The sequence below is a fragment of the Diorhabda carinulata genome, chromosome X, assembly GCF_026250575.1.
Source record: "Diorhabda carinulata isolate Delta chromosome X, icDioCari1.1, whole genome shotgun sequence".
NCBI classification, from domain to species: Eukaryota; Metazoa; Arthropoda; class Insecta; order Coleoptera; family Chrysomelidae; genus Diorhabda; species Diorhabda carinulata.
In genome coordinates this window covers 67,330,594-67,347,318 of record NC_079472.1, presented here as the reverse complement: position 1 = coordinate 67,347,318, position 16,725 = coordinate 67,330,594, and the positions used below count along the sequence as shown (strand labels likewise).

General features: G+C 31.6%; 2 protein-coding genes across 2 annotated transcripts in view; one reads left to right on the top strand and one right to left on the bottom strand.

Moving 5' to 3' along the window:
• LOC130902273 (transferrin-like) overlaps positions 1-3,261 on the bottom strand; it is a 46,157-nt gene extending 42,896 nt beyond the window's left edge. The window contains exon 1 of the mRNA XM_057814260.1: positions 3,106-3,261. Within this exon, the coding sequence (XP_057670243.1) occupies positions 3,106-3,190 (85 nt within the window). The 5' untranslated portion in view covers positions 3,191-3,261. The remainder of the gene's footprint in view (positions 1-3,105) is intronic.
• A 7,934-nt stretch (positions 3,262-11,195) lies between these two features.
• The window catches only part of LOC130902271 (U5 small nuclear ribonucleoprotein 200 kDa helicase), a 28,328-nt gene continuing 22,798 nt past the window's right edge, over positions 11,196-16,725 (top strand). Inside the window, exons 1-6 of the mRNA XM_057814256.1 lie at positions 11,196-11,389; positions 11,533-11,696; positions 11,756-12,030; positions 13,697-13,944; positions 14,935-15,181; positions 15,256-15,588. Of these exons, the coding sequence (XP_057670239.1) occupies positions 11,345-11,389; positions 11,533-11,696; positions 11,756-12,030; positions 13,697-13,944; positions 14,935-15,181; positions 15,256-15,588 (1,312 nt within the window). The 5' untranslated portion in view covers positions 11,196-11,344. The remainder of the gene's footprint in view (positions 11,390-11,532; positions 11,697-11,755; positions 12,031-13,696; positions 13,945-14,934; positions 15,182-15,255; positions 15,589-16,725) is intronic.

The window sequence follows — 16,725 nt, the reverse complement described above, 5'->3', positions numbered from 1 at the left end:
AAATATTTTAGCTAAATAATCAGGCTTGTTAAAAATTTTATTTTTATTTTTTTTTATTTTCTTGTAAAATTAAAATTTATTTTCATTACGTTTTCCTTTATTTGAACTCTAATAAGTTCTGTATCTGTCACAGATTCAAATTTGGAATATAATGTATGTAAGAGTGGATTATTTAAAAATGGAATTTTTTATCTATTCAATTGGATTGAACTCTTTGTCACCTGCAACAAAGCCGCGTATGATCATTTGTATTATAAAATACTGATGAAAGCATTTATTATAACTGATAATAATTTTGCTCTGTGTGTTTTGTTTGATAATTTAAATAAGGTACATGGGTCGAATATGGCCAGCTGATCAATATGGAATTGCCAGTATTGCTTTAGCCAAAGCCCATTTTAAACTACGCAGAGGTATAGATGACGACAATTTTTTTGATCTATCATAGGCGTAGATACCTCATTTTATAAATTAATATCTATGTATATCTTATGCGAGAAAGTATTCATTAAAAGGCAATTGAATCACTATAAATTGGACGGTATGCATAGGGACCACAGAGTGACCCGACGAATATTCAAGTCACTTTTATAGTTTGGCATTGATTTTATTGTAAAATTCTTCCTTTTTATCAGGTAGTACCACTACTACTAGTACTACTATAAATAATGAACATACCCACAACATAGACACTGCAGATGCTTTGTCCGCATTGCCAGCTTCATCAGAAACCAGACAATTGTTTGAAACGTACTTTGATAATGACACGGGTATAACCGAATCTATTAATTACCATTTAAACAAATTTGAATTAGAAGCGGATGAAGAAGATCTGGCCAATGGTTCCATAAACCCAAAATATCGTACAGTACGGTATTGGTACGACAAATGGCGAAGTGTTAATTTAGGATCGCGTTTTGGCAAAGGAATGCAAAAGAATGCTAGAATCACGTTTATTACTTTGTTCTTTTCACATCGCGCAATCAGTTTGGAGATGGCTGATTGAAAAGAAAAACATAACAAACCAAAAGAAAATAGGCAACAGTTGTATTATTCATTTAGATATATATTAACAGCTTCATCTCCAGAAAACGATAACCGAAAACGGTAGAATATGTTAATAATAACTATTGGACCCGACGCGAAGACTGGTGTTTAGCTTATCGTGATGGCTGTACTCACGGTCATCAAACGAATTACTTTCCGGAAGTATATGTACGCCTATATAAAGACACAGTACTTTCTCGATGTAAAGCTCACAACGTAGTTGCCCTAGTGGACTTTACTTGTACGACTATGGAACAATATTACATTCGAGAGAGAGAGAGAGAGAGAGAAGAAATTTTGCTTAAAGACGGTACAGTGAAGGAAACCATCAACCAAAAAAGGATAGCATACAAAAAATAGATGAGATCACATACAAAGTTCCAAGTGAAAAAAATTATCAAATGCTATACGATGTGAATATTGAAATTGGTTGCTGCACTTGTTTTGTTGGTAGGCTGGGTAAAACATGTAAACATCAAGCAGAAGTTTATTTATATTATTACGACCTAGAAGCAAATGATTCCGAAATTCGTTACCAAATCGCATGCTTGGCACTGGGTGCAAAGGCTAAAGGGCGAGAATTTCACAGTCCTCTTGTTAGCTCGCAGGCGTCAACTTCGGTGTCAAAAAATTAATCGTGTGAACAACAAACTCACGTAGAACTACATAATGAAAATTGCTCTATACCCCTAAGTCAAATGCCATACAATAACACTGAGTCATCATCATTTGAAGCATTGTTAAAAGTTATGCAGGATTGCCACACAAGGTTCGGCACTAGTGAAGCTTCTATACAAAAAAGTTTAGCTCGACTCCAGAAGGTCACCACCAAAAATGCGTGGGACAGTTTTTTATGCACGGCAGGATCCAGTATCCCTTTAAGGCGTTGTCGTACAGCAATTCGTGTACAACCAACAACCATTGCCAGAAGAAGACCTGGTATTACAAGTGGAAGACCAGCCGTTTCGAAAAAAAAAAAACAAGAATATTAAAGAGAAAGCGGAATTTATACGTAAATGTGGAAAATAACATAGCAAATGCAAAATCGCATGGCAGTGGACACTAGCAACTAATAAATTATACTTAGTCTTTTAGGTCCTACTTTATATGCCTTTTAGTGTGTGTTAATGTGCTTACTTTTCGTAGTTTTTGTATTGCATCATGCAAATTATATAATATACTGAAAAATACTAAAATACTAAATATATACTGACGTGCTTTTAATTTACTGGCATAACGTACAATATGTACTGTTATCTAGCGTACACATGCATTTTAAACTCACTTGCAAAACGTACATTACTCTGACTTTACAATGGCAGAACGTACTGCTACCTGGCCGCAAGCCCGCAACCAATCAGAAAGCGTAGATACCGGCCGTTTGCCAAAATCATGTACGTTGTGCTTATATAGTTGCGGGACGGTCTTTTCGTTACTTGGTCAACAGCATGTTATGTTACATGAACCGTGCATAGCCGGAGATTGCGCAGTTTAGATCTATAAACGCTTTCGATAACCGTTCCGTGAGATTTTTGTACTGCATTGCTAATTTTATCGGTAAACTTTATATAAATTTTTCATCCTTAAAATAATAATTGACACAGTCTATAACATTTTTGGAGAAAAAATTTAATTTAAACTTATATTTATACATCTTTCTATAATTTTATTAAATTTGTTTGAAGTTGGTACAATCTAGTACATTTTCTAGCTCAATTTTTACATTCAGCTTTTAAATTGTGACAGCACTGCTTGTATCAATGGGATGCGCAGAAGTAAACGCGCCCACAGCCAGCCAAGTGCCGTGCAGTTATAATCTTAGGTGCAGTTGCAAACAATAGGCTAACCTTAAATTTATTTTTCCGTGACACTGATTTACTGTTTCGTTTAGTATTATACTTATTAGTATTACTATTAGACATTTTCCTCAATTTAACAAACCAAAATTGTATTTTTATGTTGTTTCATTATGAAAGTTTATTATCGTAACCTATATGTACATTGCAACGCAATGTTAAAAAGTTTTATTATATAAGAAGACAGTAAAAATATACTTACTTTGATATATTTTTTGTGTTAACACCACTCCAGTAAAAGAAAACAATAATATTGATGGAAACACGTATCTAACTATGAAATGCATTTTAATAAATAATTCTCATATATGTGTGTCTGTGGAAGCACTATCAACTCTCAAGTGTTATTTAACTGATCAGATCGATGATTTTCCTTGAATAATCTTATCTAATCAACAAAAAAATTATCAAAAACAAATTTTATATCTACTTCCAATTATAGCCACCTATCCATTTTGAAGTGAGATATAGAAACTATGACACATTGTCATAAATAAATGATTAGGGTAATTACAGGGTGTGTCATTGGAAAAAAAGTAGCTAGGACTAAATCAAAAAATGGAAAAACTGTGAAGAAATTGGATTTCTTCAGAAAAAAAGACGTTCTAGAGAAATTGGATCAAATTTTAACCCAGACAGCATTGAGTGTACTATGAAGTCTCAATTTTTATGTTATTTTATTTTATGGTTGTATTTTTATATTTGCTTAATTTTAACCCTTCACTTCGTACACCGACTTTGTCTTTTTGAATGGTTTAAGGCAGCGGCTTTTAACCTATGGGTCGCGAAGCATATTTCTTGGGTCGCGCTGAGTCGAACCAAAAAAGTTAGTAATACACCTAATAATAAGTAATACCAACACCTCCTAGAAGAGTTATTCCCTAATACAATGTTTCGGTTTTACCGCTCTTTGCGAATGGCCTTCCGGAAGTGACGTCCAATTCCTGTCCTGAGGCTTTCTCTTCTAGGAGGTGTTGGTAATACGCACGCCATTGCTTTGCGTGCGCGCAGACTCAGTAAGCTCTCTGTCAAAAACTCGTTTCTGCATATTGTGTTGTGAACTTGTGAATAACACTGAAACGTGTATAACAGTGAAACGTGAATACAAGCATTTTAGAAACAAATTTTGTCTTATTATTAATAGTGGAGTGATCAAGCTCCAGTGCGTATTGTAAAATTGTAATCACCCTCATAATGACAAAAAGTGAATACAAGGAAGCATTTTTAAAATTAGGTTTTCCTTGCATTTATGATCGAGGAGTGAACAAGCCGCAATGCGTGTTGTGCAGTGAAATATTAAGTAATGAATCGATGAAACCAAACAAACTTAGAAGACATTTTCATGCAAAACATAAAAATTTTTCCTTTGAGGGAAAAGATCGTACTTTTTTCGAAAGAAAATAAGCCCATTTAAAAAGACAGCGTTTGGATGGACACCAAGTAGTAATGGTTTTATAAATTCTGCCAAATAAGCTACACTTGCTTCTTTTTATGTGGCTTGGTATATTGCAAGAAAAAAACCCCATAATGCTGAAAAACTTATAAAAACCTGCTGCCATTGACATGGCACGTATCATGTGCGGAAATCAAAGAAATTACAAAAGATACCATTATCAAATGATACAATTGGTTTAAGAATTAATGATATGTCATTTGATATTAAGAATCAACTTATTTCTGCTATAAAAATTGCTGGTTTATTTAGTATTCAACTGGATGAAACGACAGATGTAAGTAGAGATGCTCAACTCATGGTTTACGTGCGGTATCCAGGCTTAACAGATATACAGGAAGACATTTAATTGTGCAAACCAATATCAACAGCAACTAGAGGTGAAGATATTTTTCTTATGGTCGATTCGTTTTTTAAAGAAGAAGGATTAAATTGGAATCAGTGTTTCAGTAATTGCACCGACGGTGCAGCTGCCATGACAGCATCTCAAAAGGGATTTTCGACAAGAGCAAAACAAATGAATCCACAAATTATATCGATTCATTGTTTGTTACATAGACAAAATCATGCTTCAAAAAAATTATCATCAGATGTATCGTTTTGGATGAAATTGTTGCAGTAGTCAATTTTATCAAATCAAGAGCTCTTAACTGTAGAATTTTCCGCAAACTGTGTTTCAAATTTGGTGCAGAATACGAACATTTATTATATTATTCTGAAGTAAGATGGCTGGCCCGGGGCAAAGTTGTTCAAAGAGTATTATCATTGCGGACAGAAGTCGAATTTTTTTTGAGAGGAAAGAAACACCCATTAGAATCTAAATTCTCCGAGTTGAAGTGGATTACTCCAGTTGCTTATTTGTCAGTTATTTAATTTGAAATAAATAATCTAAATACGTCTATGTAAGTACGTGATCATACTATTATTGAATTAACTGAAAAAATTACATGTTTTAAAAATAAACTCAAATCATGGAGTAATAAGGTTGAAGTAAAGAAACTTGCTTCATTGCCGACTCTTAATTTACTTGTTGAAATCAATAATATTGATATCACAGATTTTGAAATACAGAAAACTATTATTAATCATTTAGAAAAACTAATAGCAGACTTTGAACGATATTTCCCTGCAGACGTTGTTTTCAAATATAATTGGTTTCGAATGCCATTTAATTTTGATGTAACTGATTCGCATGAGGAATTTGTTAATATTAATCAATTTCAAGAACAATTAATAGAAATACAAAGTGACCAAGCACTTTGATACAATTTCTACAAAAACACTGAATCTTTATGTGCTTTCTGGTTAAAATTAAAAACCGAAAAGCCAATAATTGTTAAAGAAACCCTAAAAGTATTATTGCCCTTTTCAACAACATATATGTGTGAGGCTGGTTTTTCGGCTCTGTGTAATCAAAAACAATTACAGGAACAAGTTAAATCCTGAAATAGATATAAGGTGCTCTTTGACAAGCATTCAACCGAGGTTTGAAGATCTTTCAAAATGTATTCAGGCACAAGGTTGTCATTAAAACTGTATGACTTGCATTTAAAATTTAAAAGACTTAACATCTGTATTGATATTTCTTTTTTTTTTTTAGGAATAATTAAATGTCAATTATTTTCAAAAAGTTATAAATAGATTTTAATTTGGTCAATAAAAATGATTAAAAACACTTGATTATTAATTAAATTTTCCTTGGATCGAAAAGTACTTTTGTTTATCTTTATTATTAAAAAAAATAAATAAAAAATTTGTAAGTTAGAAAAAATCATCATCGTAGGATTGAAGATTTTTTAAAAATAGGATCTAAAATAAAGCAATGAAAAAATTTTGACTTTATTTTGGGTCGCGACATGAACATATTTCTCAAATTTGGGTCGCGGCTTAAAAAGATTAAGAACCGCTGGTTTAAGGGATAACGTTCTAAGGGGGTTCTATTTTTAGCTTCATCCTTTCTAAAACAGGTATAATTGGCTGGCCCTTCTGATGCTTTCAGTTATAAACTTTCTTCCAAATAGTAACCAATTTTTAGAAAAATCGTTGCCAATCAGAAATAGACAAATACAAAGTTTTATTTAATTTTCATATCTATATTAGCTATATAGAATTTTTATTTTCTATTTCAGGTCTTATATTGTACGTTTAGATGATTTGACTAAACGAAATATTCGTTTAAAAATAAATGTAACTTTATAACGAAAACTAGTTTTTATTTATTTTCCCTTTATTTATAAGTACATTTATTAAAATTTGATACCTTGTTATGAGATACAATATTGAAATAGTCATTGAAAAATAAATTACAGCTATTACAAAAAGAATAATCAACGTCGAAAGGGACGGTGTACTTTGTGCAACACGCGCCTGCTGAAGTGTTAAGCAGAATACACGCAGCTTTTTAGAACATATGTGTTACAAATTTGACATTATTTATCAAAAATTAATTCATCTCTAATTTTCTCACGTATAAAATGATATCTAACGTCGATGTGTTTAGACCCTCTATTAAACTGCGCGTTTTTTATTATGCTGCTATGAATTCAGCTTCAGTCAAGCTCAATGCTACTATGGGTTGCTTCCTGCAGCTCCAGATTATTGGCCAACAGAATAAAAAACAGTGGCAACGCCGCATCGAGCGAATAAGTCGTGATTTAATTTATCACCTGTCATTTAATTCAATTAACGGCAGTTGCAGTGAAAAATAAATCATAAAGAAACTCAGATGGCAATTCTAAGAATAAGAGACCCTGAAATTAAAAACAAATGAAAAGCAATAAAACAATAAAAATAAATAGATAAATTTAAAAAACAAATAAACTGATTAGTCTGCGATATCAAGCCTAGACCGAGATAAGAGTCAGGTCCTATTCAATTCAAGAAACGAAAAAAATGCCAAGAGGGTACCAAACAATAACTAGCTACCTTAAAACAGAAGAAGGGACAATGGTGCATGAACCACAAGAAGTAATGCAGAAATGGAAAGAACACGTTCAGAAACTATTAAACGGAAATGAAGCAGAACATGCGAGGGAAATAGAACAAAATGATCTAGAGTCAAGAAGAGGTCAAGAAAAAGTAAAGCAAAACAAAAAAAAGTACAAGTAACCAGGGGAAAGTGAAATTACAGTTGAAATGTTAAAATACGGAGGAGAAAAGTTGCAGAGAGAGTTAATCCAAATAATTTGGAAAGAAAAGAGCATGCCCCAAGAATGGAGAAAAGCACTGTCCGATTACAAAAAAGGGGATAAACTGTTTTACAAAAACTATAGGGGATTTGCATTGTTAGATACCTGTTATAAAATGCCGACGAAAATAATAAACAGACTAGAAGAATATGCCGAGAAAATACTAGGGGAATATCAAGTAGGCTTTACAGGTCAACAGCGGATCAGATTTTCTCCCTAAAAGAAGTACAAACCGCACCTGCTATGAATTCAATTGATACCACTTTTTTCCTTGTTTATAGGTTTTAAGCAGGCATATGACAGAATAAATAGGAACAACATGCACGCAGCACTAAGCGAATTAGGCGTACCAGCAAAAATAATCGGATTAGTTAGACTAACCTTAGATACAAGAATGTATTGATATCTAGTTAGCCTAGACCAGTTCCATGCTTAACCATACCATACCATAGCAACGAACAATAACTTATTAGAAGTGTAAGTGTAAAATTTGACGTCAAAAAAGTAAAACAGAGTTGAGCAATACATTAAAAGAAAAAAGATGTCCGCCGAAATTGTGAAAATTTGTTGCGATCAAAAGATTAAAGTAAATTTTCCATTGAAGATGATGACCTATCGGGAAGTCCAGTTTCTGTGTCAGTCCCCGAAAATCATGACATGATTTTATCACACCGTCAAATTGGGCTGAAACGGATATCTGAAGCACTGAATATTTCATAAGAACGCGTTCATCGTATAGTTCACGTCAATTTGGACATGAGACAAATTGCTACAAAATGGATCCCCAAATGTTTGAATGTTGACCAAAAGCGTGCAAGGGTAGAAGCATCGCGTTCGATCTGTGCTCGATTTGAAAACGAATTGCTACTATGGATGAGACTTGGATACATTTATACGATCCAGAAACAAAGCAACAACCGATGGAATGGCGACACTCTGGTTCTCCAAGACCTAAGATATTTCGTGTCCAAAAATCTGCTGGAAAAGTTCTTGCTTCAATTTTTTGGAATTACCATGGAGTAATCATGCTTGATTTTTGGTTAAGTGTAGAACAATAACTGGAGATTACTATTTGACGTAACTGACCACTCTACGGGAAAAAATAAAAAGAGAAAAGACGCGGAAAGCTATCCAAAGGAGGACAACGCTCCTACACACAAATCTCATGTTGCCATGCAAAAACTTCGTGATTTAGGGTTTGAATTATTAGAACACCCCTCTTATTCACCAGATTTGGCTCAAATCGATTATTATCTCTTTCCTTAACTGAAAAAAAGTTCATCCAACGAGGAGGTAATAAAAGCTATGGAGGTCTGGTTTGCAGAGCAAGAAGAAACATTTTTTTTGAAAGGTCTAGAGACGTTGCAGATTCGCTGTAATAAATGTATCCAATTAAGAGGAGAATATGTTGAGTAATAAAATATTTTGACATTGAAATTTTGTTTGGTTCTATAGTAGGCTAAGAATTTTTCTGTATTATTTAATATGGTTTAAGAAGTAATTATCCAAAATTCTATTCCTGTAGTTTATTTCTAATTAATAAATGATTAAAATAATATTTATATATTTTGAAATTAATTGTCATATTAGTAAAAAACGTTTAATATAACAAAATCGATTATTTTCTGAATAAAAATCGATAATTTATCAATCGATTTTTCACGCTAAAAAACCGATTAATTAAAAAACGATTTTTTATGTAGGTACAGTGTGTCGCATCACTGCTACTTAAGGCGCTGAAAGCGACTACTCAAGGCTGCAAGGCGACTACTAATCTCTAACAAACTTTCCCTTACATTAGAAATTCATATAACAACTTTTTCAGTTACTTGAAATTTTGCAATGTCCATAATGTGTTTTTTTATTTTTGTGTTTCCTTTTTTTGCGATGAAGAACGTGTTTGATTTTAATACGCCGGTATTAAATCAAACAATTATTCGAATGCTTTCCGTTAGCATTTAGCTTATCTATCCAAAATTTTAGTTTAAATTTATATTGCGCGAGATACAAATCTCTTTAAGTTAGACTAAACTATATCAGGACCTCTTAACATTAGAATAAAAAAATTTATATCGGATGTCATCTTTGCTAATTGGAAGAAATATCAACCAAACAGAATAATTCATGTCGAGTCATCAATATTTTTTATATAAATTAACCAAATCAAAATCATACTCTGCCTGAATTTAGTCTTAGTTTTGTTATATTGTTGATTGTGTTTATAAAAAGTGAGGTGTAAGAAATAGAATTATTAAGTTATACAATGTGTCCCTTTTTTACGACGAGTCGTCTCGAATTACATAATTTTTGTCTTATATTAATGTGACTGTAAAGAATTATAAATCTACCTACTTATAGTTTATTTCAGAAAGGTATAGAGTAATAAAATTTGATTGTATATTCAAAGGGCCCACAGAGTCACCCAACGAATATTCAAACCACAAATTAGGCATTATGTACATAGTATTAGGTACACTTATTTTTTATTAAACATTATACAGAAATTAAATTATAAAAAATCATAATATTTTTCGTCATCTGAGGAACTGTCGTCTCCTCTTGACGTTATAATTAACGGGTCGACGGTCCGATCGATCAAGTAGTCAAAATCCCACATTTTCTCCTCTTCTTTAATGACATGCTGGACTGCTTTTCGCCAGTTCTCTAGTGTCACCTCCTTAATGGCTTGATCAAACAGTAGCTTAACGTCTTTCATTTTGAATGTCGTGTTGTGTCTTGCTACAAATCCTTTCACTTGCGACCATATAAGTTCTATAGAATTTAGTTCGCAATGATATATATATTTTCCACGACGTATTTCATAAAACGATGTTTTTGTAAATTTGCTATAGCTAATAGTTCTTTTTCATCATTTCACCAAAATAGTCTTCAAAAACATCCAAATCCATGTCCTCGTGGTAACCTCCAGTATAAGTGAACTTTTCTTCGAATTATAAATTTGATATCTTCATCAAGGACTTTTACTGGTCTGCCTAGACTTTTCTTGGGAGGTTCCACTTGGCCTGCTATCTTTCTTTAACTTTATCCAACTCCAGTAATTCTAACCTAACCTAACCAGTAATTCGGGAACATCGGTCGACAGTTTCTTGTACAGTAAATATCGGGTAATCGTATTTTATGCAATCGTGTACATTTAAAATAATAAATTTTTCATTCACTGATAGTGAAGAATTATTGGAACATCTTTTCGTTGGTGTAAATGACGCCATTTTATTACTAATCTCTTAATACTGTGAACACTATTTACGGCGTAACAGCATATACTGATGCGTTAAACTAAACACATATCTTATATATTAAAAAAATTGATCCGAGTCCGTTTAGGCGTTCTACTCAACCGATTTGCTTAATTTTTCTTCAATGAAAGGTATTGATGCACAGATCAGCCATCGACCATCGGATTTCATCTAATTTTCACCATTCTCAAGGTTTATACTCAAATGCGATTTCCCCCCGTACATTACTTATGGGAGTTTTTCACATACACACGTTTTATCCTCAATATCTCAGGTTCTATTCAAGATAGAAACTTCGTTTTGGTTTAAGAACATTCGCTGAAACACCTATACAAGCTGATAGGAAGTGAATACCATACCTCAATCGAATAATTATATGTTTATCTATGAACATAAATGACGTTTGACATCGCAACTGTCTAAGAGCATTTCTTTTAGTCAGGAAAGATAAATAATGTGTATTGTAAATGTGAACACAATTCAAAATTTATGATTATTACATTGTTTTAATTTGATAATTTTATGGTAATATAAAAATCAGTCATGGCAGATGCTGCGGCCAGACAGCTTCAGTATGAATACAAAGCCGTAAGTAAATTTATTGTACCGATTACAATTAATATAGGTATTGATAAACGTTATTTAACGTTGGAATATAATTTAAGATGTGGAACGTCTTGAGCTCTTTTAATACACTTATAGACAAATTTTAACAAATGACATTGTTCTAGAATTCAAACCTCGTGCTTCAAGCCGATGTTAGACTCATCGAACGTCGTAGCAGAGATGAAGCCACTGGAGAAGTTATGTCCCTTGTTGGAAAACTTATAGGAACAAAAATGGGAGATAGAGCACAAAGAACCCGACCAGGAAAAGCTGAAGAACGTAAAGCTAAGTAAGTGTATTCATTAAGAGTGAACAATTGATAATTTTAAACTGAATATCCCTGAATAGGCGCCAAAAACGAGATGAAGCACAGTATGATTTTGCTAGAATGAAAGGTGCCACACTTCTTTCAGAAGGTGTAGATGAAATGGTAGGAATAATATATAGACCCAAAACACAAGAAACACGACAAACATACGAAGTTCTATTGAGTTTCTTACAAGAAGCTCTTGGTGATCAACCCAGAGATATTTTATGCGGTGCAGCTGATGAAGTATTGCAGGTTTTGAAAAATGATAAACTCAAAGAAAGAGAGAAAAAGAAAGAAACTGAAACTTTACTAGGCAAGTGAACATTTCATTTTTTAAGACATTTTAGAAATGCATATTTCGTTACAATATTTAGCTATAATCATATTTCAAATGCTGAAATAAATTAAATGGCACTGGAATAAAGAAGTATATAAATTTTATACTTGTGGTAATGAGGCAATAAAACACTAAAGTATACTCTTTTTAAATATATTAATTGAAAATTATAGTGTATTGAAATTTTGTATAAATAATTAAATTTGTGAGACTTAAATACAACATTCAAAATGATACTTGAAATAAGTATGGAGTTTGTTAATTCTTGTTGTTATTAAATTGTTTTTTGAAATTGAAATGTGTCAAATTTTGACATTGAATTTGTATAGGTTTGATGAATGGCATTGAAATTTTATAAATTATATTATGAATGATATTAAATTTTTATAGGTTATATTAAGTTTGTTATGAATTAAGTTGAATTTTCATAAATTAGGTAAGATTAGTTGGTTACTGAAGTCATTGAATTTTTTATTTAAATTGTTTATGTGAATTTGTTTTTTCAAAATCTAGAAGGTATGTATATATTATACTAAGAGTAATACACTACAAAGGGATAGCAATATTTAGATTCATAAAGATAACTAATTGATAAAGAATCTATAGAGAAATTAACAAACTATAATGGTATTTCTGCTATATTCTATAGTTAACCAAAAATTCATAAACCTACATTATCAGCTAGACCAATTGTAGCATCAATAAATGCTCCAACTGCACCTCCTACTCTTTGGTTAACTCAAATTTTGACAAAATATTGTAACTATAACAATTATTATTTATTATTTTACTTCAATTGTTTCAATCCTCATATATACTTACTGTAGAAAGAGATAATGCTGACCATTTATTACTTTTTCTTATTATGAAATTCATTAGAAATGAAGACAATAAGATTTTAATCAACTGGAAGATATATTAACTATTATCATCATTAATTAATTACATTTATTTTTAAAAATACATATGCTTTATATATTATTAATAAAAATTAACAACAAATCTTTGAAATACAATGAAAACTTCATATCTCCATATGTTTTGAAAAATCATTGACATCAGACGATGCTCACTGTTTAATACTAATTCTATAAGTACTATCTTGCCTATTCGTACACCTTTACCATTTATAAAATCAGTTGCTTCTAAATTTTCCACAATCTTTAAACAATATAATATAAAAGTATTGCTTTTCATATTGCTTTCTGGTCTAATGTCGAAGTCAAGTATTACATAAAATTTGTTACAAAAGATATGAAGGATATGAGTTTTCATAAAAAAGTTTGTGAAGTATTTTAGGTACTTTTCATGAAATATTGCATTAGAAATTTTAAGGACTCTATTTTTCATTTGTTTGATTAAATTGTTCTTAGTGTTAATGGAGTGATATAATTGATATATTACCCAGATCTTATTGGTTTCCCATATTAGTTGATTATAATTTTATTGCCTTCATTTCTAATACATTTAGTGTCAAGAAAAGGTAAGAATTGTTCAGCTTTCTCTCTATATTAACTTATATAAGCAGAATGCAAATACAGTGTCCAAAGTTCAAAATATAATCCATTTCATACTTTGTTAATATAGGGAATACTGAAGATGATTTTTTATACTCACTGAATTGTTATAAATTTTACTTTAGGTCCAATAGCAGATGAGAGATTTGCACTTTTAGTGAATTTAGGGAAAAAAATCACAGACTTTGGAAATGAAGATCCTAAAGGAATTACAGGTGAAGATAATATTGATGAAACTTATGGAATCAATGTACAGTTCCAAGAAGAATCAGAGGAAGAAGATGGAGAAGATCCTCACGGAGAAGTTCGTGAAGAAATGGATGAAGAAGAAGGAGAAGAAGCAAAAGAAGATAGTGCTATTCATGCTGAAAATGTAATATTGATTTTTCTAAAATTGTATATGTATAATATTCACAAAGCTCTCAAAGTAAACATATTCGAACAAATAACTGTCTAAGCGGGAGTGGCATCATCAAAATTTGTTCAAAGGAGAATGAGAGGTCAAATGAAACTTGTTAAAAAAACTTTGATTCCCTAGAAATTGCTTTTTTATGTTCCAAATTACGTCTACTCATTGCGAATATAAGTATTATTTCATAGAGTATAATTCAGCATAAATTAAACATGAATTGATATTCCACCATACATACGAAATATGTGTGACAAGTAACCTCCTCGGCACTCGATTTAAAGTCACTTAATTGTTTCAAAAGGATACATATAAAGCAAAATTTATAATACTCAACTTGATCTCTGAGAGACTTATAAGAAAGAAGTAACACATGAAGTAATGTAGTATGTAATAATAATATAATGATAATTATGATGATTTTTATGGAGAATTATGACTTTCCACATTTACAGTGAATTTTTAAGTGATTCCAATTTAGCTTTTGCATTTTTTGGAAATGCACTTTGAAATTCCAAAGCTTTGTATCGAGTAGATGAAATTCTAAAAAGAAAAAAGCAATGTATAGGGGATTGAAAATCTTATAAATAGTATCACTTGACTCCAATTAAATCACCAAGTATTGTGGTATTTACACTTGGACCTTAGATTTAGGTCTCCTTTTGACAGATTAACTTTTGACGTTTTGATGTATTTATCATCAACACCAAATTAACTAACCGAGAATCGTGGTATTACATATTTTCTATAAAATATTAAATTGATCTGATTCAAAAAACAACCTACAAAATGACAATGCTATATTTGAAGTTCAAATGATAAACCAACATTTTTCAGTATATTCACTATAAATATGCTGATATCGACCAAAAAGTCGATGGATTACGTTTCATGTCATCTGGAGAGTTGTTTTTTGAATATGTGAATTTAATATTTCACTTAAAATTTTTGTAGTTGGGAGGCGTTGAAGAATCCAAAAAGGAAAAATCTTTACATCCTCTAGATATTGACGCTTATTGGCTGCAAAGAAAATTGTCAAAGATATATGATGATGCAATGATATCTCAAGCTAAAGCTGGAGAAGTTTTGAATGTTCTTAGAGATGCTGGCGACGAAAGAGAATGTGAAAATCAATTGGTATTATTATTAGGTTATGATTGCTTCGATTTTATTAAACAACTCAAAAAGCACAGACAAATGAGTAAGTAAAAGTATTCCATTTTTGACTATTTTCTTTGCCTATCATTATTTAATAATAAACTTATTCGATTGCAGTTTTGTATTGTACTTTATTGGCAAAATCTCAAAGCGAGTCTGAACGACAAAGGATTAAAGATAGAATGTCAGATGATCAATCCTTAAAACGCGTATTAAAACTTCTCGAAACGGGACGAGGGGATGATGATGATGACGACGAAAATAGCGAATCTATTTCCCATAATCGCAGAAGTAAAAATGAGATGGATGATACAGATTTGGGTACTACTCAAATAGCGGGCTCAAGACATGTAGTTGATTTTGAGGACTTGGTTTTTTCACAGGGCTCGCACTTCATGGCCAACAAGAGATGTCAGTTACCAGATGGTTCATTCAGAAAACAACGCAAAGGTAATTAATTTTATGATATAGAAATGAAACCGCTACTAATGTCACACTCACAATTACACTGTCTGATGCGCGTTTTGATAACCAAGTTATCGTCTTCAGAGACTTAAGGTAAACTAAATCGTAATGAGTTGATTTACCTGTTTTATACTAATATCATCTGTTCCCGCATTTTGCAATAATTTGATGGTATATTTACTGGAAAATGCCTTCTAATCTGTAAAAGATTTCTATTCTAATAATAATATTTAATTCAGGACATGGTGCATATTGGTTTAATTTTTGCTATGAACTTATATATGACTTATATACTAATTATTACCTATTACTATTACCTATAACTTTTTTACTCATTGTGATTTTATTTTATTATTTATTCCTTAACCACTAAACTATTGAATGGCCCCTTATCTCTATTTAAGCTACTCTTACATTTAGCAATTTCAATGCTTTCAAATCCATCCAACAATTTATTATTGGATACATTTTTTAACAATGTTACATCATTAATCTATTAGTTTGCCCAATATACTTACCGTCACAACCACCACAACCCGCTGGATTTAATTTTCGCTGGAGAAAGTTTATTGGTGGGAAAATTTAGAATAAAACAGCTAAGTCATGTTAATACATTTTAGTTTATCTTCAGTCTCTGAAGACGGTAACTTGATTATCGAGACGTGCGTCAGGCAGTGTAATTGTGAGTGGTGGTGCAAATAGTGTATTCAGAATGAATATCGCCAACGGTTCCAGAAATTCCAACTTAGACGCTACCAATCTTTTTTTTATTTTTATTCTCCCCCTCCCCTTAATTAATTAATGAGCTTTTTTTTAGTTTCCATACAACGAAAAATATATTGATCACTAATGTAACCATTTCACATTACTAATTCTAATATTACAACTGTTCTTTAAAACAATTATTTCTTCGATCAACTGGCTTCCCAGATCACTTAATGTATGGTTGAATAATTTTTTTCTTTTCATTTCAATAGAATATCAGTTGAATATTCTCATTTTTTGAACTCTTACAACTCTCCGCTATTTTTTGAACCTGATGAAATTTGATTTTACAAAAAACTGTGGTACTCAAAAAGGGAATCCAGTGTAGGGATTTTACATTGATATTTCTAAGTTTCT